The sequence below is a fragment of the Rhineura floridana genome, chromosome 16 (genome assembly GCF_030035675.1).
Source record: "Rhineura floridana isolate rRhiFlo1 chromosome 16, rRhiFlo1.hap2, whole genome shotgun sequence".
Classification (NCBI taxonomy): Eukaryota; Metazoa; Chordata; class Lepidosauria; order Squamata; family Rhineuridae; genus Rhineura; species Rhineura floridana.
In genome coordinates this window covers 15027655-15050855 of record NC_084495.1, presented here as the reverse complement: position 1 = coordinate 15050855, position 23201 = coordinate 15027655, and the positions used below count along the sequence as shown (strand labels likewise).

Genomic DNA, 23201 nt, shown 5'->3' with positions numbered 1-23201 from the left:
GGTGGTGTTCTGTTCGGAGTAAATGTACACAGAGTAAAACAAACCCAAATGTGCGTGGTCTGCACTGATAAAGCACATGCTTTGCATGCAACAGATTCAAGCCCCAGGTGGAGCTGAAAAACTGAAGAGCAGCTACCAGTCAGTGTGGACCATTTTGAGCTAGACGGCCCATTAGTCTGACTCAGCATAAGGCAACTTCCTTTGCTCCAATGACAAAGATGACTGGAATGGACAAGTTCAAACGGATGAAAGATGTTCTGCCTCTTATTGAAGGTGTGAACATCCACATGAGCACTCAGCTAGCGGCTCAGGGCTCATTTCACACAATGAAAGAAAGATTGTCAGGGATAGGGAATCTGCAGATATTGCTGGACTAGAACTCCCAACTTCCCTGGCCACCGGGCATACAAGAAGGGGTTGATGTGAATTATAGCCCAACAAGTTCTGGAGAGCACCACATTGACTATCCCCATTTTAAGTGCTGCACTCAAGGACAATTCTTTCTGTTTCTGTAATTCTCCTACCTCGGGGGCTGTGAAGTGACGCTTCGGAAGCCCATCCTCCATCTCCACAGTGACTTTGGTCAAACGGAAGGCACTGTTCACCTGTTCCTGCCACTACCTCATAGTTTTTTGCCAAATCCTTGGTTTCACTGAGAGATTTCACTTTGTAAACTCTTCTGGTGTTTGTATCTGACAGGTAAAGGGATTCTGATACTGGGTCCATGGCTAGGTAGTATTTGTGAGCTGGACTTGTGCTATTGAGAAAGAGAAAAGACAAAATAAAAATTAGTTAAATGTATATCAGTCTTTGTTATTTCCTCCTGGGATGGATAAATAAATAAATAAATATTGATGCTTTTGTCTTCTAAAGTCATCATTTTTATATAATTGTTAAGTGGTACAATTCAAAATAAAATCCACAAGTTATATAAAAGAGACAAGTGGCTGCATTACAAGCCAATCTAGGTGGACGTGAAAGGACTGCGGCAGCATCCCAACGTTGCTGGAGTCCAACTCTCATTCACCCCAACCAGTATGGCCAATGGTCAGCGACAATGGGTGTTGGAGTCCAGCAATATCTTGAGGGCTACAGATCCCTCTTCCTACACTGAGAAATTGTTCTTCTGTAAGACACCATCAATTATTTTCTGTTGAATGCATTGCCAATAAGGTAATAGTCGAAGACCAAGTACTACCAAAATAAAGGGGTGTGAACTACTGCTCCATAATTGACACACTGAAGTGACTTTTTGTCAAGATAAATACATTGGCATGGATTGTTCTGGTAGCAGAAAGCTTCTTTCGCTCATGGAAGGGAGGTTTCTAACTTAGCAAAAGAGTTTTGCGTACACAAAATGACCCAAAATGCAGGAACATTCTTCCATTTGCACAAGATTTTACATTAGCTCTTTCTTAAGATCTTTTTAATGGTTTTTATGACTAGTCTTTATATTCTACAGCCTTTATTTTTGTTATTCACAATGCCTCTCATAATGTTGCACCCGTCAGTACCTCCTATGGCACCCACAAAATGCCTCAGTAAACACCCCCTGAATAACCTACAAGGCATGAGGGACTGTTTACCTTTCCTGCTCAGCTCCTTTCTGCACTGGTTTGGCCTCTCCTATATTGAACATACCCCCTTAAACATGTTCACATTTCATTGGATACCAGGATTAGAACACTCACCCTCCTTTTTGTTCTGAACAGAGGAGAGGAATAGAGAGCTTCTCTTTCTAAACAAGTATGCTGGTGGCTGATGTAGGTGCTTTTCCTCACACTGATGGAGGGCACACGGATGTGTAACACCCTTCGTGCAAATATATCTCAGAGTGGTTCACAATAAGAATTTACAATAAAATCCAATTACATAATTAAAATGCTGCTAAAAAAACCCTACCCCACTTTAAAAAAAATTACCACAAATTCAGAACCAATCTAGATAACAGTGTTCAAACTTTTAGTTTCCTTTCTGACCAAATCTGAATAAATATAATGCCTAAAGTCAAGTAAAATGTCTTGACTTGTAGACACCAGATGAACTTCCCTGCCTCAGGAACTCAACAACTGGGGTGCTATCAATGGGGGAAAAAACTCCTTTTGTGGTTTTATATTCCAGCCTTTAATCTAAGAATTTTTGGTAGCTGTTTGATGTATTAAAACAAGGAAAACAACCAAATTCTTGGTTGGGAAGCTATATTCTAACTCATGGAAAAGTCAAAGGTTTCTGACACCCACCCACATTTCTGCAATCTCCATTCAGGTAAGCAAGAGCCATAATGACAGTTCAAGAACACCATCCGGCCAGGCAAAGGCATTTGAGGATGGCACAGAGTGAGAGGCATGGTCTGGAGAGTCACATTTGCCCCCCTGGTGTGAGGTTCTCCACCCTTGACTTAAGGGGACAGATTTTTATTTCTTCTTTTATTTCTTTTGAATGATGTATTCTTGCAGTCTCTAACTTTAGTTTAAATGTTTCCAGCACATGTAAAGAAGAAATAACGGGGTCAAGTTTCAGACTTAATCCTGGGACTATCCTAATTCATCTCTTAATGTTTGTCCAGTAACCAGTTGCCATTGGGAATGACTATCTGTGTTTAATTTTCATTTCCAACAAGTAGAATTATGACCACTAACCATTTTGTGAAGCTTATTTGGAGTGATGCACTCTCATGTACTGTTAGGGTCCTTCAGGCTGTCTGACGTGCAGCTTCAGGGCTCCCTCCTTGTGGAGGGACACACAAACCGACAAACATAATGACAGCGATCCCCAGTGGTTCAGATAAAGCTACGTTGGCTCAAATCAAAGCTTTTCAATTGTGGTGGAATGAGCTTGTGAGAAACAAGCAATCGACTCAAAGAACAATCATTATCAAATGACAAATAAGTAGCATGTACTCAGGGCGCTTGAACGATGCTTTCTGCTGATGAGCAGCTTTACATATTAACTCAAGAATGCCGTGGAAGAGCTCTCAAGTCTTCAGATATATTCATTCCTTTTCCAGTGGTCTTTCTCAAAAATGTACTTTTGATTAGTGCATGACTTAAGGAAAGCTTATTGGCTTCTATTCTCACAAAAACAACTGGAACAAGCCCTTTTGCAACAGTATTCCCAACCAAAGACAATTTGGTTATACAGACAATATGATCTTGTGTTCCTGCCATAGTTTGCAGCAACCTGTAAGCCTTTCCAGACCGGCTTCTGCATGTTTCTGTCCACCCAAGTGAGGAGGTTGCACTGGACTGTAATATCAAGTATAATATTAATACAACCTTTGCTAACCTAGTGCCCTCCCCATGCTTTCGACTACAATTCCCATTAGTGGTTCATGATCCACGAGAGATTTTCAAATATTTTCAGGCAAACACATGTACAAGCTCCCTTCAGACCTTGTTGCTTATCGTAGCAAGATTGGTGGTGGGGCCAACACATACCAAGATCTCTACATTCTTAACATCTGTAGAGGGCTCATATTTCCACACATAATAAGATTAGGGCTTACTTCAGCCTTTCCCAACCAGTGTGCCTCCAGATGTTGTTGGACCACAACTCCCATCAGCCTCAGCCAGCATTGCCAATGGTCAGGAAAGATGGGAGTTGTGGTCCAACAACATCTGGAGGCACACTGGTTGGGAAAGGCTGCCTTACTTGATCTATAGACCTTGTGCCCAGTTTATCACTTAATTTTCTACTTGTTCCATTCACATTCATATTTTAATAATGTCTTGAAGATCGGCATGGCTACCCTATGGCCCTCCAAATGTTGCTGGACTACCATCATCACTGACCATTGGTCATGCTGTGGCTGATGGAAGTTGTAATCCAACAACATCTGGAGGTCCACATGTTCCCTGGCCATGTTGTAGATTTTTGATAAAATTTACCTCTCATTGTTGCATGTTGTTTTTTCTACACGACGGTCCTCATTTTTTAACTTGTGTTAGTAGAATCTCATCTGTAAGAATTAAAGTCTTGGTGGTATGTGCAAGAGCAGTGGATGGCACGATGGGGCAGCAGCATTAAGTAAACTGCTGACTGAGCATGATGTCACTGCTGCTTACCAGGATGTAGAGAGGGAGGGGCAAGGAGGAGGCAAGATTGGGATGGTGCAAATGCACTGGTGGAGCCAATCTGGCACTGATGTGTTTGTATCATGCCAACCTCCCAGCTGCTTCGTCCTTCCTCCTCTATCACCCTGTAAGCAGAATGACACAACCAACCAATGTCAAGTGAGTGTTGACACCCCAGCACACCATATGTTATTGCTGGCCTTCCATATACATTTTACATTTCTTCACAATTCAAGGATTTGTTCTCTTGAAAAATATCTGTACAAACGCAATATATATATGTCCTATGTTGTTGATTTGGGTGGGCATTGCAGTCATAAGAACGTAAGAATAACCTTCTGGATCAGGCCAGTGGCCTATCTAGTCCAGCGTTCTGTTCTTACAGTAGCCAACCAGATGCCCCAATGGGAAGCCCGCAAGAGGACCTAAGCACAAAAGCACTATCCCCTCCTGAGGTTTCCAGCAACTGGTATTCAGAAGCATGCTGTCTCCAACAGTAGTTTATTTATTTATTTATTTATTTGTTGAATTTCTATACCGCCCGACTAGCATAGCTCTCTGGGCGGTGTACAACAGAGAAATATAAATATACACAATAAAATCCAATAAATCAGTGCAAGGGACATGTATATAAAAATCCGCAAATCTAAGATCAATTACAACATATTTAAAACTAAAAAACTAAAAAACTAAAATGCCTGAGAAAAGAGGAAGGTTTTAACTTGGCGCCGAAAAGATAACAACGTCGGCGCCAAGTGCACCTCATCGGGAAGACTATTCCACAGTTCGGGGGCCACCACTGAGAAGGCCTTAGTTCTTGTTATCGTCCTCCGAGCTTCCCTATGAGTCGGAACTCAGAGGAGGGCCTTCGATGTTGAACGTAGTGTATGGGCAGGTTCATATCGGGAGAGGCGTTCCAGCAGGTATTGCGGTCCCGCACCGTATAAGGCTTTATAGGTTAAAACCAGCACTTTAAATCTGGCCCGGAAGCATATTGGTAGCCAGTGCAAGTGGGCCAGAACAGGTGTTATATGTTCAGACCGCTTGGTCCTCGTTATCAGTCTGGCCGCCGCATTCTGCACAAGCTGTAGCTTCCGAACCGTCTTCAAAGGCAGTCCTACGTAGAGCGCATTGCAGTAATCCAATCGAGAGGTTACCAGAGCATGGACAACTGAGGTGAGGTCCTCCCTGTCCAGATAGGGACGTAGCTGGACTACCATCCGAAGTTGGTAGAACGCATTCCATGCCACCGAGGCTACTTGAGCCTCAAGTGACAGGGAAGGATCTAAAAATACTCCCAAACTACGAACCCATTCCTTCACGGGGAGTGTAACCCCGTCCAGAACAGGGTGAATATCCACCATCTGATCAGAGAAACCTCCCACCAACAGCATCTCAGTCTTGTCAGGACTGAGCCTCAGTTTGTTAGCTCTCATCCAGTCCATTATCGCAGCCAGGCAACAGTTCAGCACATTAACAGCCTCACCTGAAGACGATGAAAAGGAGAAGTAGAGCTGCGTGTCATCAGCGTACTGATGGCAACGCACTCCAAAACTCCTGATGACCGCACCCAGCGGCTTCATGTAGATGTTAAAAAGCATGGGAGACAGAACTGACCCCTGTGGGACTCCACATTGGAGAGCCCACGGTGTCGAGCAATGTTCCCAAAGCACTACCTTCTGGAGATGACCCGCCAAGTAGGAGCGGAACCACTGCCAGGCTGTACCTCCAACTCCCAACTCCACGAGCCTCTCCAGAAGGATACCATGGTCGATGGTATCAAAAGCTGCTGAGAGATCAAGGAGAATCAACAGAGTAACACTCCCTCCGTCCCTCTCCTGACATAGGTCATCATACAGGGCGACCAAGGCTGTCTCAGTGCCGAAACCGGGCCTAAAACCCGACTGAAATGGATCTAGATAATCGGTTTCATCCCATAGCGCCTGGAGCTGGCCAGCAACCACTCGTTCCAGGATCTTGCCCAGGAATGGAACATTTGCGGCTGGTCTATAGTTGTTAAGGTTTTCAGGGTCCAAGGAGGATTTTTTCAGGAGTGGTCTCACTACCGCCTCTTTCAGACGGCCAGGGACCACTCCCTCTCATAAAGAGGCGTTAATCACTTCCCTGGCCTAGCCGGCTGTTCCATCCCTGCTAGTTTTTATTAGCCAAGAAGGGCAAGGATCTAGAGCAGAAGTGGTAGCACGCACCTGTCCAAGCACCTTGTCCACGTCCTCGAGCTGAACCAACTGAAACTCATCCAATAAAACATGACAAGACTGTGCTCCGGACACCTCATTCGGATCAACTGCTGTAAACTGGGAGTCTAAGTCCCGACGGATGCATAAGATCTTATTCTGGAAGTGCCCAGCAAACTCATTACAGCGGGCTACCGATGACATTATCAAGTCCTTAGGGCCAGAATGAAGTAGCCCTCGGACAGCTCTAAAGAGCTCCGCTGGTCGGCAAAGAGATGACTTAATAGTGGCAGCAAAATATTGTTTTTTCGCCACCCTCACCGCTCCTAAGTACAACTTAGTAGAGGCACTTACCAGTGCACAATTGCATCCGTCAGGAGTTCGCCTCCACCTCCGCTCAAGCCGCCTCCTATCTTGTTTCATCGCTCTCAGCTCTGGAGTATACCATGGAGCTGTATGAGCTCTACACAGGAGAGGGCGCGCAGGAGCAATCGTGTCAACAGCCCGGGTCATCTCCGCATTCCACATTTCAACCAGGGCTTCGACAGGAGCGCCAGTCTTATCAGCCGGAAAATCCCCCAGAGCCCTTTGAAAACCTTCAGGATTCATTAGTCTCCGGGGGCAGACCAATTTAATAGGTCCCCCACCCTTGCAGAGGGGAAAGGCCGCTGTAAGTCTGAACTTCAACAAGCGGTGATCTGTCCATGACAAAGGGAGAGATGTAAAACTCCCCACATCCAGATCACCATCTCCATGTCCAGTAGCAAAAATAAGATCTAGAGTATGCCCCGACACATGTGTTGGGCCACTGACATATTGGGACAGCCCCATGGTTGTCACGGAGGCCATGAAGTCCTGAGCCACCCCAGACAAAGTAGCCTCGGCATGGATGTTGACATCCCCCAGTACTAATAGTCTGGGGGATCTCAGCAACACCTCCGAGACCACTTCCGTCAGCTCAGTTAGGGAAGCTGTTGGGCAGCAGGGTGGGCAGTACACCAACAAGATTCCCAGTCTGTCCCTTTGACCCAACACAAGGTGCAAACACTCCAGGCCAGTAGCTACATGAACATGGTGCTTGATGAGAGGGATGGAACTCCTATAGACCACAGCAACCCCACCTCCCCGACCCTCAGATTTACCATGATGCTGAACCAGGTACCCGGGTGGGCAGAGCTGGGAGAAATTAGCTCCTCCCTGCTCACCCACCCAGGTCTCGGTTATGCATGCCAGATCGGCTGCCTCATCCACAATCAAATCATGGACAAGGGAGATTTTATTATGTACTGATCTGGCATTTAAAAGCAGTAACTGGAGATCTGAGAGTTGGCTGAGAGGACAACCAACATTCCTGGGGATGTGAGAAGGACCGGAACAAGGCACAGCCACTACTTGTCTGGGCCACGTTCCCCTTACCTGGCATGTCCTTGACACAACACCATACCTCCCTCTGCCCGACACTACAGTAATTGGGGGCCCCTCAAGTCCTCCCGTTTGGTGGAAAAACCTCTTTCCCAGGCACATAGTAAAACTTATATAAACAGACTCACGTATTCACTCGCATCAAACACAATCACAAATACATACCCACACATTCCTTCACAAGCAAACACACAAAACACAGTCCCACACTTTATGCAAGCAGGCACCGGCGTCGGATGATGTTAAAATGCTGGAAATACGTCGAAAATCCTCTTTGGAGCAGTCAGTGCCATCACCAGCAGGAATCAAACTCTTATTGAAAATAGACCAATTTCTGCTTCTATCCACCACACAAAGCAGAGGAGACGTAGATAGTAAGTCACCGCAAACTCAGCTGCTGCCTCGTCCATAAGCGCCAGACTGAACCGGAGCAACACATCAGGCATCAAGTCCAAGCCAAAACACCAAGCCCCACAGATCCATGCAAGGGCGGCGTCAAGCTGCCCAACACAGCGCCGACAGTCAACAGCAACGAGGCGCCTACATCCCCAGAACATCAACTCGTCCACAGAAACCAGCGCCTCCTCAAACTGAAACAGACAAGCTGGGGGAGGAACACACCTCACCGCCCCCCCGAGCAGCGTACCCGACGAAGCAGCAAGGACGAGCCAGCAAGCCGCCGAGCAGAAAACTCTCAAACGAAAGCCCACGCCGCAGATGAGCCAGCCTCTCCCGACCGACACCAAGATCACAAGCAGAGCACCGCAACCGCCGAGAAGGCACCAAGACGTTACAAAGTAATTGCAGTATTTCCACGTATGTTACTATGCTTATATCGGTTTCTTTCTGTCAGTTTCAGTTTCTTTCAGTTTCTTTCAGTTTCATTCAGTTCTTTCCAACTCACGTCATGTATAACAACATTTAACTAAGTCAGTATCAGAGAGCTCCCGACTTAGCGTCCTGTTCCGACGCCATGTTCTTACTTCAGTAGAGGTAGAACATAGTCATCAGGGTTAGTGGCCACTGAAAGCCTTATTCTCTTCAGTTTTCGTTGCATAGAATTCTAATGTTCTATTGCTTTTTTAAAAAATGAAGGCTGATGTGGTAGTTGCCACAGTGAGAAACTTTTGATCATTTGTGGCCACAGGGGACGATCTACAGTATATCTCCAGTTCTCATGTTTCTGCCTCTCCACTGAGCACTCAGAACCAGTTAAATACCTGTACCAAATCTATGTAATCCCAGTCTATTCTATTAGATTGCCCTAGTTTAGGGATTAATTCTAGAGACAAAAAGGAAAGTCTTTTGTCAGTTAAGGTTTGATAAGTTTCATGAGCAGACATTTTTCCTTAACTTTTTCCATTATGTTACAGGTATTTTTGCCAGCATGTAGGTTTGTACCATTGTCAAAGGAGTTCTAATAGAGGGTCAGGTAGAATCTTGAACTTCCATAATGAAGAATGATTAGAAGAAGCATGTGGAATAATGAGTTTGCTAATTACAGATTGCTTCTGCAAGGTATCTATCATCATCCATTGACATCACAGCACCTTGCAGCAGCTGGTTACAAGCCAGCCTAGTTCCAGACAGACACCTTATTTGATCAAGCAGAGGAGAATGTATTAAGAGGGAGATGCTGAAGGCAGAGGGACAGAAATAAAAACAGGGATTGAAAGAAAGTGCATAAAGTTTAAGAGGATGGAAATGGAGGCAGGAAAGCTGCTGAAGTTGTAGGTAGGCAATCACGGGATAGATCATGGAGTGGTGGTCCAACTCATAGGCTCATTTTGTGGGGGAAATGAGCTGTTAATAGGTGTGAGGGCTGAGCTGTGGACAGCAGCTGGAAACTGGAAGTTCAGAGCAAAGAGCAATCAGGATTGGAAGGAAAACCAGAAGGCAGGACCCAAAGGAGTCAGGGCTGAAGAACAAGACCAGAAAGCGAAGGCGCACCAGAGCTCAGGTCTTGTTCAACCACTAAAACAGGAGCCCCTCTTACTCTACTTGCTGCTCAGAAGGAGCCAATGGTTCCAGGGTGGAGTCAGTCTAGCATGCCATTGCATAGCTTGCCATTGCTGTTCCAGACCAGGTAGCCCTGTATTTACGGAGAAAGGCTTCTGTCACATAGGAGGTGGCGGTGGCCCATAAAAATCTTTATTTTTATGCATCTATTTATCTAAGCTTTAATATCCTATCTTTTGGCCAGATAAGCCCCTGAATTGGAGCTATTATGAAGGAGAATGCCTGGATGCTAGACTTGTAAAGTTTTCCATAAATATTGTATTTAAACCTTCTATGTGAGCTTTTCATCCCCAGAGGGGTAAACAGTAACAGAATTTGGAAGTCAAATTCCTATCAAAGACCTTTCACTCATCCCCAATGGATACACCATAATTTTCTTACCTGTGTCTTGTGTCTCTGTTCCTTGAAAGGTAGATTCATGCAGGAACCACACAGAAAAGAAAGAAAAGTAAAACAAAAGTTATTGGTGTGGTTCAGCAAAATAAATACATTATCAGCAAGTAACAGAGGGTGCTAATTATTGTTTATTTAGAACAAGCTATAGGCTAGCCACTGCACAGAAAACAGAAGCAACACAACATACTGGACATGAGACAATGTGTGTTTGGAAAGAGGGAGATGGAGAGAAGGAAGTGAGAGATGCTGTTTTTTATGAGGAAGGTGTAGATCAGGGGCAAGAAACCACAGGGGCAGGGATCAAATGCAGCCCTCCAGACCTCTCTATCTGGTCTGCAGAACTCTCTCCAGATGACACCTTCTCATCCCAGGCCACACCCACCACTGGTCCTGCTTCACACCCCAAGTATTTTTCTCTGGCTGGAATGTGTTCTTGAACTTTAATATCCTCTTGCTTGTCTGGATGGGAGGACAGAGAAGGGTGTGTGAATGTGAGTATAGAAACAAGCCTATTCTTAAAAACAAACACACAGTTTTTGCTCCATCCATGTGTGTCTCTGCTCACCAATGGCATGAGGCCCTCAGAAGGTTGCTCAGAAGGTTATGCGTCCCTCGAGATGAAAAAGATTCCCCTGCAGTAGATATTTTTACACTGGCCAGGGTAAACTATTTTTAGGTGTAGTTTTACTGGTATAAATTGCTACTGAATTTTTGTTGTCAATGTGGCTCAATCAATGTGCTACTTCGTATGATTATCTATTGGTTGTTAGGGACCCTGAATTCCAGACTGGAAGAAGGGTGGGGCATAAGAATCTTGCCCAAACAAACAAAGCCAGACTTTTTTTTTTTTAATCTCTATTCAAAAGGGAGGGTAAACCTTTGAATGTAAGGGGCAACACAGCAAAAAAAAATTAAACTCTAGCAGTTAGTTCCTTTCACTTCTTAAAACCATTTGCCTTCTTGTTACTATGCTTTCATACCTCCAAACTTAACTCCAGTCAATAGCATCCTCAGTTCATTTTTCTGGCATTTAAGAAACATAAATTTAAAAATTTTTGGTGGTTGGCTTTCTGATATTTGGGTTTTTTTTTTTTGCTATGGGATTAAGAGCACCTCTGAAGAGGCACCTGTCAATGGCTCATGCTGTTGTGAGTATTTGCAGGAACTTTCCCCAGCAACCAAAGCCAGGATGGAGGGCACACCCCCTCTTTCAGTGTACAGAGATAAAACAGAAATGCTGAGATGGATATGTGGGCTTGAGGGAGAGAATAGCTGAGCATACAGCTGCAGGAAAAGGCCTACAGCATTTGGTGTTTCCAACAGGAACACAGTCAGGCATGGACAGCAAGGAGGAGCATGCTTCCCTCTGCCTCAGCACTGCAGGCTACATAAGGCTGACAGGTTAAGTAGAAGGCGGGCAACCATACTCCCTAGAGAGCAAAAGAGAAAGTTACAGGGGTGAAGAAAGAAGCAATAGCCTGTGTTAATTGTGTATAGAGGTCAGCCTAGGAGAAGGAAGGGCAAGGAAGACGACAAGAGGGTAGGAGAAGGCTGCAGGAAGAACCTGTGATGAACCAGGCTCCAGAGAACAATGGACTCGCCAAGTCTACTCTGAAGCAAAAGTGGCTTGGCATTCTGAGGAACATCAAGAGGGGTGGGTAAGAGGGGAGACATGTGCAGCTGAAAGCAGCATGCTGGAACTCTGGCAAATAACTATCTTCAAAGGACTGAAGCCAGCCTGGAACGTAAGGCTGGCAGGGGATGCCGTGTTAAGAATTCCAGCATTCTTTGAGGTTTATGGGGTACTGGCGTCCGAAAGAGCCTTCTCTGTGGTGGCACCCAGGCTCTGGAACTCCCTGCGTTTAGATGAACACCTGGTGCCAACTCTATATTCATTTATTATTTATTTAAAAGCATGCATAAACTGCTTAATATATTTTTTAAAAATCTCTGAGCAATCAAAACATAAAAACAATAAACAAATAAAACAAGAATGAAACACAGAAACAGCAATATAAAAGCATATAAAAACAAGAATTCAGAGAAATGAAGACAGGACCTGATCTTATGGATCAGGGAAAGCCTGGGCAAAAAGATAAGTCTTAACGAGATATCTGAAGCAACTGATGGTTGTCTCTTTTCCATAGGTAGAGGGAAGGACATTCTTTAGAACAGCAATAGCAGAAAATGCCCACTTTCAGGTCACCACCTTATGATATTCTGTAGGGAGCGGTACCACAAGGTAGAGTTTCCTCGGATGATCTAAGTGATCTTGTAAGTCTAAGGACAACAAGAATTGACTTTATATGTCCTAATGGTCACTAAGAGACTCCTACTTCGAGCCTCGAAGGACAAATACCCACCAACTATTATGCAATGATTCGATGCTACATTTGAATGTACCTTCTATACATACCAACTTCATCTGGATACACGTTTGGATATTTGGAAGGCATATATTGATCTGTATGTGTCAACCAAAAGGATGTATAGATGTTGAAAAGTTCTGTTAATGTGAACTGACAGGTTCTTGGTTGCTTACTTTTTCTTTCTTTCTCCCACCCCTTTTTCCTAATGACTTTTGCAATTTCATTCAAAAAAGTGATCTTATAGGTCTAAACAAGTGTAGGTCATCCATAAGAAAAGCATACCAAGGCACATTTTTTTAACCCAAGATTTTGGGAATTCTGATTACACTTCTGTTTTAAGCAATTTTAGATAGTCTATGGTTTTAGTGACTTTGTTTTGATGCTTTAAAAAAATGGAATCGATCACTGAGAGGTGTGAAGATAAAAGAGACTTTGAAGATGTCTGGCATCCTTTTATTGTATATGTGGTACAGAAAGACGAAATGATATTGTCACCACTGTCACAAAAATCTTTTTGGTTAGACATAATTCCACAGAGATTCTGGTTAATGGGTTGACTTAGTGCTTATACTTGATTTTGGTCTCTTAGTATAATCATTGGGAATTGTATTTGCTGTACACACAGTGGAGTTTTGGTATTGGGTATGATGGGGAGAGTTGTCTTGAGTTAATATGACATTTATTCAATATATCTATCTATCTATCTATCTATATATATCTATATCTATATATATTTAAAATATGGATTTCTTTTCTATTTGGTAACCTGCCTGGGATTCTGTGGAGAACCACAGGTAATAAATGCATTTCACAAATATAAATAATAAAATAAAGATGGGTGAGCTTCCACAAATTTTTTTGGACTTAATTTTGTGTTAATTTGTACACACATTTCAATGATTAACATAATTTAACTATTTAAGCCAAACCACAGAAGTTAATTTAAGAGATAGTTGACACAACACAGAAAGTTGCATAGTAACACAGGTGCAAGAAGTTGTCGACAGCATAGCTTTTGATGGCAAAATATCATACGGAATACTGGATTTTTTTAAAAAAATATTGCTAATTTGGGGAGTCTTGTCCAATTTCCAGCTCATGCTTTCCTGACCTATCCTATTGTGTTTTCTAGGTAGATAGAATTGAAGATATTGTTACAAGGTTGGATGACCATCCGTTCCTAAAGTGATTGCTCTCTAATAGTCAGGGATGATTGGTTGATGTATCCTGAGTGGGAGCTAACGACTTGATCTCTTTTCCTGAATGGGCAATTTACCTGCAGGGTAGAGTCTATGGCGTATATTATGCTCTCCCTGTGTGTCTGAGAGATAGAAAAGAAGGTGGAGGAGTAGTTTTGCAGCTTGAATTGAGAAAGAGCTGAGAGTTGGTGTTTGATACATTTGTGGTATCTTGGCGGTGCAATTGCTTTTTGGGAACTATTACCGTACATTTTTTTTGGCCATTTTGGATGATGTGCAGATGGGCATTCCACGAGGCCTTTTATTTTATTTAAACAGAGAGACCATCTTGACTGTGAATGCTGCAAGACCCTCTCCCTGCTTGCTGGCCTTTTCCCACCTGGCCTGTGAGGGTGGGTGGCCACCTGATTCCAGCTCTAAAAGCTGCTACTACCTGAAGGTGTCAGACCATCTCGAGCCCAGACTTAATTCTGGAGGTCAGATATTTTTGCTGTTCCTGGGATTATGTTTTTGTATTTTATTCTTGGACTTTATTATGAATTATGAGGGAACTGTTTCGTTTTATTGTATATTAAATGAGAAGTTTTCATTAACTTATTGTTGTAACTGAGTGAATTGGGTAACTTTTTTCATGCTATAAGCTACCTTCAGCATACCTTACTATGGAAAGGCGGCACGCAGATAAACCATGATAATGATATTTCAAGTATATAAATTATTTATTAAATACATTTTACACAGGTATTTAGTTTCTGGATGGAACTAAAATTACTATCCATTTGCATTATAAGAGAAAATTGTGTAAATATTACATGACTAAAATAATTCAGATAAATAGTTAATATTTCATTCTTATATTAATTTAAGAACATAAGAAGAGCAGATCAGGCCATCTAGTCCAGCATCCTGTTTTCGCAATGGCCACCCAGATGCCTATGGGAAGCCCACAAGCAGGACCTGAGTGCAAGAGCACTCTCCCCTCCTGCAATTCCCAGCAACTGGTATCCAGAAGCATAGTGCCTCTGACTGTGAAAGCAGAGCATCGCCACCATGGCTATTAGTCAGTGACAGCCTTTTCCTCCATGTATTTGTCTAATTTAATTTATATTAAAATATAATAGGAACGGAAAACAACAATGAAATTTAACAGGGATAAGTGCAAAGTTCTACACCTAGGAAAAAGAAACCAAATGCACAATTTTAAGATGGGGGATACATGGTTCAGCTATACTACATGAGAGAAGGATACTGGCGTTCTTGTTGATCCAAAGCTGAATATGAACCAACAGTGTGATGTGGCTGCAAAAAAAGCAAATGCTATTTTAGGCTACGTTAACAGAAGTATCGTTTCCAAATCATGTGAAGTAGTAGTTCCCCTCTATTCAGCACTAGTTAGGCCTCATCTTGAGTACTGTATCCAGTTCTGGACACTGCACTGTAAGAAGGATGCAGACAAACTGGAACAGGTTCTGAGGAGGGCAATGAGGATGATCAGGCGACTGGAAACAAAGCCCTATGATGAGAGACTGAAAGAACTAAGCATGTTTGGTCTTCAGAAGAGAAGATTGAGGGGAGATATGACAGCACTCTTCAAGTACTTGAAAGGTTGTCACACAGAGGAGGGCCAGGATCTGTTCTCGATCATCTTCTGTGTAGGACACAGAATAATGGGCTCAAGTTACAGGAAGCTAGATTTTGGCTAAACATCAGGAAAACTCCCTAACTGTTAGAGCAGTATGACAATGGAACCAATGATCTAGGGAAGTGGGGGGCTGTTCAGCACTAGAGGTATTCAAGGAGGCAGCTGGACAGCCATCTGTCAGGTATGCTTTAAGTTGGACTCCTGCACTGAGCAGGGGGTTGGACTCAATGGCCTTATGGACCCCTTCCATCTCTACTAATCTGATTCTATGACTGTTTCTCAATCTGCGTGCATTGCATGTGGTCTAAGCAATGCCACCTGCCCAGAAATGTTGGCGCTACTAACATAACAGTGTGTGATCTGAAATACAGATGCAGCAGAACATCTCTTCCTTAGCAGTACCCCTGAAGGAAATACCATATTACAAAACTCCAAGCACGTTTGGGAGGATTCTCTGTACGTTTGCTTTCCAATGTATTTTTTTAAGCACTCCAAAGTTTCCTACCTCAGTTCTAGGATGCTAATAGAGTTTCCTGAAGGAAGGAGCCTCCGAACAAAATTGAAGTCTCCAATGTATATGCTGCCATCAGTACCAGAGGCCATGGCGACGGGTGCAAAGAGTTTACTGCTACGAGATGGGCCATTGCAGTTGGTGCAGGAAACACTCCTCTGGTGCCCATTGCCCATGACAGTTGAGATGACTGGTGGCTGCTGGGAGATGAATATGTTGTCTCCATTTCCTTTATGGACAATACCTAGTTTAAAAATACATGCACATAGTTAAGCACATAATACTTGTACATAGCAGTTTGCCCAGGACTTTTCACTTTGAACATAATGGAAGCTTGCTAGATGCAATGTACCAGTAATGCTGCCAAGATTATGGGATCAGATCCTCTACCTAGAAAGCTTGTTAAATACCTTTCCCTGGTAAATATTTCTAAAATGAGATGTGTGCAAAACCTTGGAAGGTCCTAGTGATTTTGCTCCAAGCTGTTAACCACGGATGGCTGTGTTTTACATTTCTAAGGGCTCATATTGCCTTCCATCTCCCATTACCGTTCCAAGAACATATCACCTTCTTGACAGAACTGCACCCATGATGTATGAGATGAAAATAGAAATACAATGCATATGTTTATTCCCAACATAAGACACACAAAGTGTGGAACTACTTTTGAAAGTTGTTTTAGAGGTCTCCAGAAGACATAACTGGTCTTGAATAATAAAAATAAATAAATAAATAAATATAAAAATGAATAAACCAGCAAACATTGTTCATTTATTACACTCTGATCCTTGTAAATAATGAGACAAGACACTGTATTGGATTTCAGAAGGAGCAACAAATTAATTTCATTTTTTTTTTAAAAAAAGATGAAAATATGTCTGGAAGCCAACATTTCAAAGGAATAACATCATGGCAAGGAGGCGGCCAACCTGGCTCCATCCATCAGCCAAAGAAGCGGCAGCTCTAGGGAATTTGCTCCCACCCTCCCTGCCACAGAGAACACTTAACAGAATTTTTGCATCTAAGAACTGGTGCCTTTGCTTTTTTCTTCCTTTTTCCTAATCCCCTTTCCTTTTGTCTTGTGTCTTTTATATTGTAATCCTGAGGACACGGATCATCTTATTACTGATCACGCTAAGTAGCTCTGGAAGCCTTCTTGCCGCTAAAAAGTTAACCCTCCCTCTTTAAATTTTAAATTGGCAGCCTCTTTAAAACTTTAAATTGGCAGCCTCTTTCCACCCTGGCTACATCTGATGAAAAACAAACAACAACAAATGTTGGGAGATCTAATCACAGGTCTTCTGCATCAAACATAGTTCAGCTTTTAGCCATGCAGCCCTCAATAAGCTCTAAGAATCTTTGATGGTTCTAAGTATTTCCATTTTTTGGTATCTACTATAACTTGGTTTGGACAGCACTGAGAAAGCATGAAAACCCACAGATATCCTAACATGGCTGGCTATTGCTCTAGGTACTTAGCTGCTTGTAAGTTATAATTTGATGTTGTCTGGTACTCAGATATTCATGTGTCCCCACAAATTTTATTACGGGGCACAGAACTTTTTTTTGCCACTTTCAACATTTCAAGATCAATATTTAAACTGGGATGAAACTTGGCTAATGGTATGCAGCACTGCCTTCAATAGAGTATTTTCCCAAGGGGAAATGAGGTATTCATTCATATCCTACCTTTCTCCCAAGGTTCTTCCCCTCCCCATTTTATTCTCATATCAACCCTCTGAGGTAGGTTAGGCCAAGAGATCATGACTGGTCTTAGGTCACCCAGTGAGCTTTGTTTGAGCAGGGATTTGAACCCTGGTCTCCCAGCTCCTAGTCCAATACTCCAACCACTACACCACACTGGCTCTCTGACATAGTTACTGTCATGAGCCATGCTAGCTGGGGGTGGACTGATGCACAGAAGGGGGGAGGAAGACTTGGACTGGGAAGTACCAGCTGGGGAAGGACCCAGTGAGGGGTGGGATGTCAAAGTAATCCCCACTCCAGGCATTGACAGGCCATCTCCAGCAGTCCCAGATGCCCCCCAAGAGGGACCCCTGGACTGGCCCCTTATTCCTCCTCCTCCTCCAGACAGCTCTTCCCCATAGCAGGAGAGGATAGGACTGATGCCAAGATCCCACCTTTGCCCAGGTCCAGGAGGCGGATGTGGCAGGAGGTTCAACAAACCCAGCTCAGGAGGAGTTTGCGATTACATGCCCGCCTCCAACCGTGACTCAGGGTACACACAAGTGGGGGGACCGCCCGGCCCTACTTAAGCTGGGTGAAGTGGGAGGGTTAGTTGCTGAGTCAATGTCTTTATGCCATCAAGTTGTGCCTAGTTAGTTAGAGAGGGATGCTGAGTTCTAAGTAAGCCATAGGTAGATTTATGAAGTGCACTGAACTGAAACTTTCTTTTACTTCAATAAAAGGAAAAAAAATACAGCTGTGTCTGAGTTCCTTGAGTTTGGGCAGGACAGTTATCAAAGAGGGATCCCTCCCCCCCTTACAAATAATAGTGAGTACAAACTGGGAAACACCTTTTTAACAGATAGAGAACATCCAGATCAAAAGTGGTCTCCTGTTTCTTAAGGTGTGCATGTGGGAAAAAGAAAAATCTCAGAACTGTTATCAGAAAAAAAGTCTTCTGAGAAATTTCAGCTCCATTCAACACAGAACCCGTCACACATTTCTTTGGCCCTGTCCTGAATCTTTTATGTATTCTAAACTTAATAACACCAGACATGCATTTACTTAATGGGACTCTTTACAGCACTCTTCATTTACAATCATTTGGATACAATTCTGCCTTCAGTTATGCATCACTGCCATTAAGAATTATGCATGAATTGTAGGCCAGTTTAATTCAGCATTCAATCTGGAAAGTGTCCCCATACTTTCTAACAATACCATGTATGTATATGTGTATTAGGGATGGGAGAGACATTAGATTTGGTTCACATTTAAAACTAAATTTATCAAATTTGCACTTTCCAAAACAATATGAGAACCAAAACACAGCCAGCCTTCGAAATCCACATTTATCCAAATTTTGCAATGCAATTATCCAACCAAGCATTGTTTAAAAGAATACATATATTAGGGGAAATGTGCATAAAAATTAACAGAACATACAAAATGCATTATATTAGGAGAAATTGCTTGCAAAAATGTGTATATTAGTTAAGACTGCATACAAAAATGAGTTCAGTAGGAGAAATGTGCACTACAGTGGTGAAGAATTTTCTTGAGGATCTTAAAAAAAAAATAAATTGCTGCAGAACTGAATTTAAAATGGGAAAAATGAGAAACTGAGCGATCCCAAACTGACGGAACTTTTCCCCCTGTGTGTATGTATGTATGTGTGGGTGGGGTGGGTGGGTGGGGTGGCACTGTTAAGATGTTATTTTAATCTGCTGCTAACATGATGGTGAACTTTCATCAGCTGTAAACCTACTCTGGGTAGACCCAATGAAGTCAATAGATATGACCAACTCAGGTTAGTAATTTCAAGGGGTCTACTCTGAGTAAGACTTAGCTGAATATAACCCGTAGATATCAGGATAAAAAAAATCAGATGCATATAACCTAGGATAAGAAGAAATCTGTGGGTGACTATAGAATATTTTCTCAGATATTTAAGCAGGTCTCTCCAAAGCTTGCTTGCTTTATTTATTTAATTTATATCCTCCCGTTTCACCTAAAAGGAGTCTAGGGAAGCAAAGCTTTCTATGCATTCATGGAGGATGCTATCTATGATCCCCTGATTGGATGTATGTAATAAAGCTATGCATGGGTACCATGACCTGGAGCTCCTTCTGGAAGGAAGGGTGGGAAATAAAATAAGATGAGTCCAAGTGCATTAGTCTTCTGGACACTTTCAGTTGACACATTCACTGTTCAGACAAAGCATGCATCCATACTAGGTTCTAATGGCTACTACTATCATTGTTATTCTTCTTAATGTATCACCACCCATGAGGCATCCAAAAGTAATTTACAATATAATAAAAACCTATAATATATGTTGCATGTATAAAAACAATTAAAATATATTCTTATTTTCATTTGCATATTGAACAGTGAAAGGGAAGAACATAAACAAAGAAAAATAATGAAATAAAAAAAATAAATAACAAAAAATATGAAAGGTACAAAACACACTGACCCTCCCACAAATATATGTGTGTGTCTGTGGGTGTATGTGTTTGTGCGTGCATGTGCAGATTAAAAGGCAACATCAGCACATACATAAAATCAATTCAAATCCAGCACAGAGACCAACTGGGATACATATCTCCATTTAGAAGTATTGCAATTTCCACTACTGTCAGGAACAAACACCAGGAGGTAATGATCTTGCAAATTCTCATTTGGAACCTCAAAAACATCCAATAAAGTTGATAAAAATAAAACTACTACTGCCTGCCTTGTTAAGCTGACACCCCCATGCCAGAGGTTTTGAACAGTAAGACACAAACAGTCAGACGTGGTTGGCCAAATGGGGCAGAGCCTGACACTAGCTTCCTAGCTGCTGGGTTGCTGTTGCTTATCGGGAGTGAGACAGCCAAGATGGCAGGGGGGTTGGCACGGAGCAAATGCATTGAGAGGAACACTGGATTAGCTCTGCCGGTACGATTGCACCATGCCAACCTCTCCACTGCCTTGCCTGAAAAGTAAGAGTGATCCACCTGCTGGGAACCTAGAGTAACAGCTGTGCCCCATCCAGTGAGCCGCTGCTGTGACCAACATGCATGAAAGTACATCCCCAGCACTGTGTGCTCCCTCCAACACTCTAGACTGGTGGAACCCATAATGAAGGAATGCTAGAGGGATGTGAAGTACCATCTACAGACCAACTTTATGGAATTCTCCCTACCTAGGACAGAGATCGATCTCAGCGGTTTTTTTTTTTTTTAAACTCCACAACCCAGACCATGTCTCTCCTGGTATAACAATCCCCAGGTCACGTTTCCATAATAATCAAATGAATAAAATGGGCTCCGGCTGGGAGGAAGGGCGGGATATAAATCAAGTAATAAATAAATAATAAAGGAATAAAAATTATGGCAGGTTGGTTGCAGGTGGGACTTGTTAGAGGCTTGACATAGTTGAACCTTGTCTAGACAGAGTGTCACTGCTGTGTGGGATGAGCCTTTCCTCCTTGGCATACTATAAAGAGGGAGGAGTTGGGGAGGAGAGGGCAACCACAGGAGCAGCATAGACTCGGAAGGAAGAGATACTTAGAAAGAGAAGCCTTAACTCAGCCTGGGAGCTACAGCAGGAACTGACAGGGAAACTCTTTCTGGGTTACAACTTTGTGACGAGCCAGCAAACTAAACTCCTTACAGCAGGTGCGAGGAACCTTTGGCCATCCAGAAGTTGCTAAACTACAGTTCCCATCATCCTTGGACATCAGCCATGCTTGCTGAGGCTGATGGGGGGTTGTAATTCAGAAACACCTGAAGGACCAAATGTTCCCCAACCTGCCTTACAGGAAACAGGTATTGAGAGAGGAGAGGAAAAAACGTGCCCAGTAACCCCAGGGGGCATTCAAAGACGAGAAGAGTCTTAACCCTCCTATGCTAGCAGCCAGGGACACATCAAGGCTTCTCTGATGGGAACATGAGGTTGTGGGACTCTGAGAGCACTCATAAGTTGGCTGCTCTCATCTGGGGGAGATTTTAGAACAAGAAGGGGGCTGCAAATAAAACAAGAACATTAGCTAAAAATGGTAAGACAAACTTTCAATTTCTAAAGTTCTCCATAAAGCACAACAGGTGTACCAAGTCAGGATTTCCAAAGTCACATTTTAGAGTCATTTTGCAGCTTATCAATGTTTGGTTTAAATGAAATAGCAACAATATGTAGTCCTATTTCTTAGCAAAGTATATATGCAACAGTGGAATGAGAATAACCAGTCCCATCTTCCCTCTTTACACTAGTTAATCAAATAACTCACAGAGACAATATTCTTAGGTAAAAAGAATAAAGAATATTTACTCACAACCTTCACATGTTTAAGAAAACATAGGCTCTAGCTTACATAGAAAATAATCTGTAGTCTCAGTCATTTTCAGTCATTGGTTAGGATGCTCCTGGAAGGAGCGCCTACCTGCTCCCTCTGCTAGAGGTTAATGGAGAATATGCAAAAATATTAATATGCCCTAACAAAGGAGGAGGAAGAGAAGGTAAATAACCCCACCCTTTAAGGAAGTTATATCATGGTAAACAAATATATAGAGATATCCCCAGTACTGGTTAGGGGGAACATCTCCCTATCAAAGGGGGTGGCATGCAAGCTTGCTTAAACCCAACAATAAATACACAGTCAATGAAAAATAAAACAAAAAACAGCTCACATTTCCTTAGAAGAGGAAATAGCAGTTGGTTTTTAATGTTGAATTCAAGGAATTAAAAAACAAAGAAAAGGAGGGGGGAAGGAAGTCACATTTGAAAACTGATTTATAAAGCATCAGGGACAGGATGCTTTATTTCCCTTTGGAGTTTTGTGTTGGTTTAGAAGAGCAGATTGGAGACGTGCCAGGATCCTTAATGCACACAAACGCCTCCTCCCCTGGCAGCAAAAAACACACACTGAAATGACAGGATCAGTTGGCCTTTGTCTATGGCTAAATGAGGAAAGACAATCTTTCACCTTTCTCCCACAAGTAACAATATATAATTAGGGCCCCAGAGACCCTGCTTCTCTACATGTCTACGTGCAAATATCTTGTTTATAGCTGACAATAAGAGTCTTTGGTTTAATACCATGCCATAAAGACAAACAGGATACAACAACCTCCCAAACACCGTTGTGCTTTAAAGCCCACACAAACACAAGTGTTCTTTTCGACACGTTCAAGGATTAGTCAATGTTTTCACTAAGCAAGTTCAGTAAGATGAAGCCAGGTTTTTATAATATCTGTAACGTCAATGAATGATGCCTATTCAAAAGGCGTGCATATTTACTTGTTTATTTGAGACAGATAGCCTAACCCATCTCAAAGGTCCGGGGCAGGTAATGAAGGAAAATGAAAGTAAAGCTATCTCTCTGTGCGTACATGTGTAATTTCAATACCATCACAAAATGCAATAAAACCTCACCAATACGTTGTTGAAATCTCCCTACCCTTTATCACCTTTTTGAATGAAATCTGAATACCAGCCCCAAAGACAGATCTTATACATCTGAGGGAGATCATCTACTAAACACTTTCCATGTATGAAACTAGGGCCAACCCTATCATTAGGATGTCATGAATGGGCAGCCAACTCTATTGTTTTTCAATTGGTAGGAGGGGGCTGAGGTACTTGAGAGACTTTCTACCTCAGGTGCCAAAATAACTTGACAGACCATGGTAATTATGCAGCTTGA

The 23201-nt window shown here is 42.7% G+C and overlaps 1 protein-coding gene across 7 annotated transcripts in view; it reads right to left on the bottom strand.

Moving 5' to 3' along the window:
• The window catches only part of TENM1 (teneurin transmembrane protein 1), an 897331-nt gene that overhangs the window by 82099 nt on the left and 792031 nt on the right, over window positions 1–23201 (bottom strand). For all 7 annotated transcript variants that reach the window (XM_061598133.1, XM_061598132.1, XM_061598131.1 and 4 more), the window contains 3 exons: window positions 15821–16070; window positions 10091–10111; window positions 525–757 (listed from right to left, as the gene is read on the bottom strand). In XM_061598133.1, the coding sequence (XP_061454117.1) occupies window positions 525–757; window positions 10091–10111; window positions 15821–16070 (504 nt within the window). The remainder of the gene's footprint in view (window positions 1–524; window positions 758–10090; window positions 10112–15820; window positions 16071–23201) is intronic.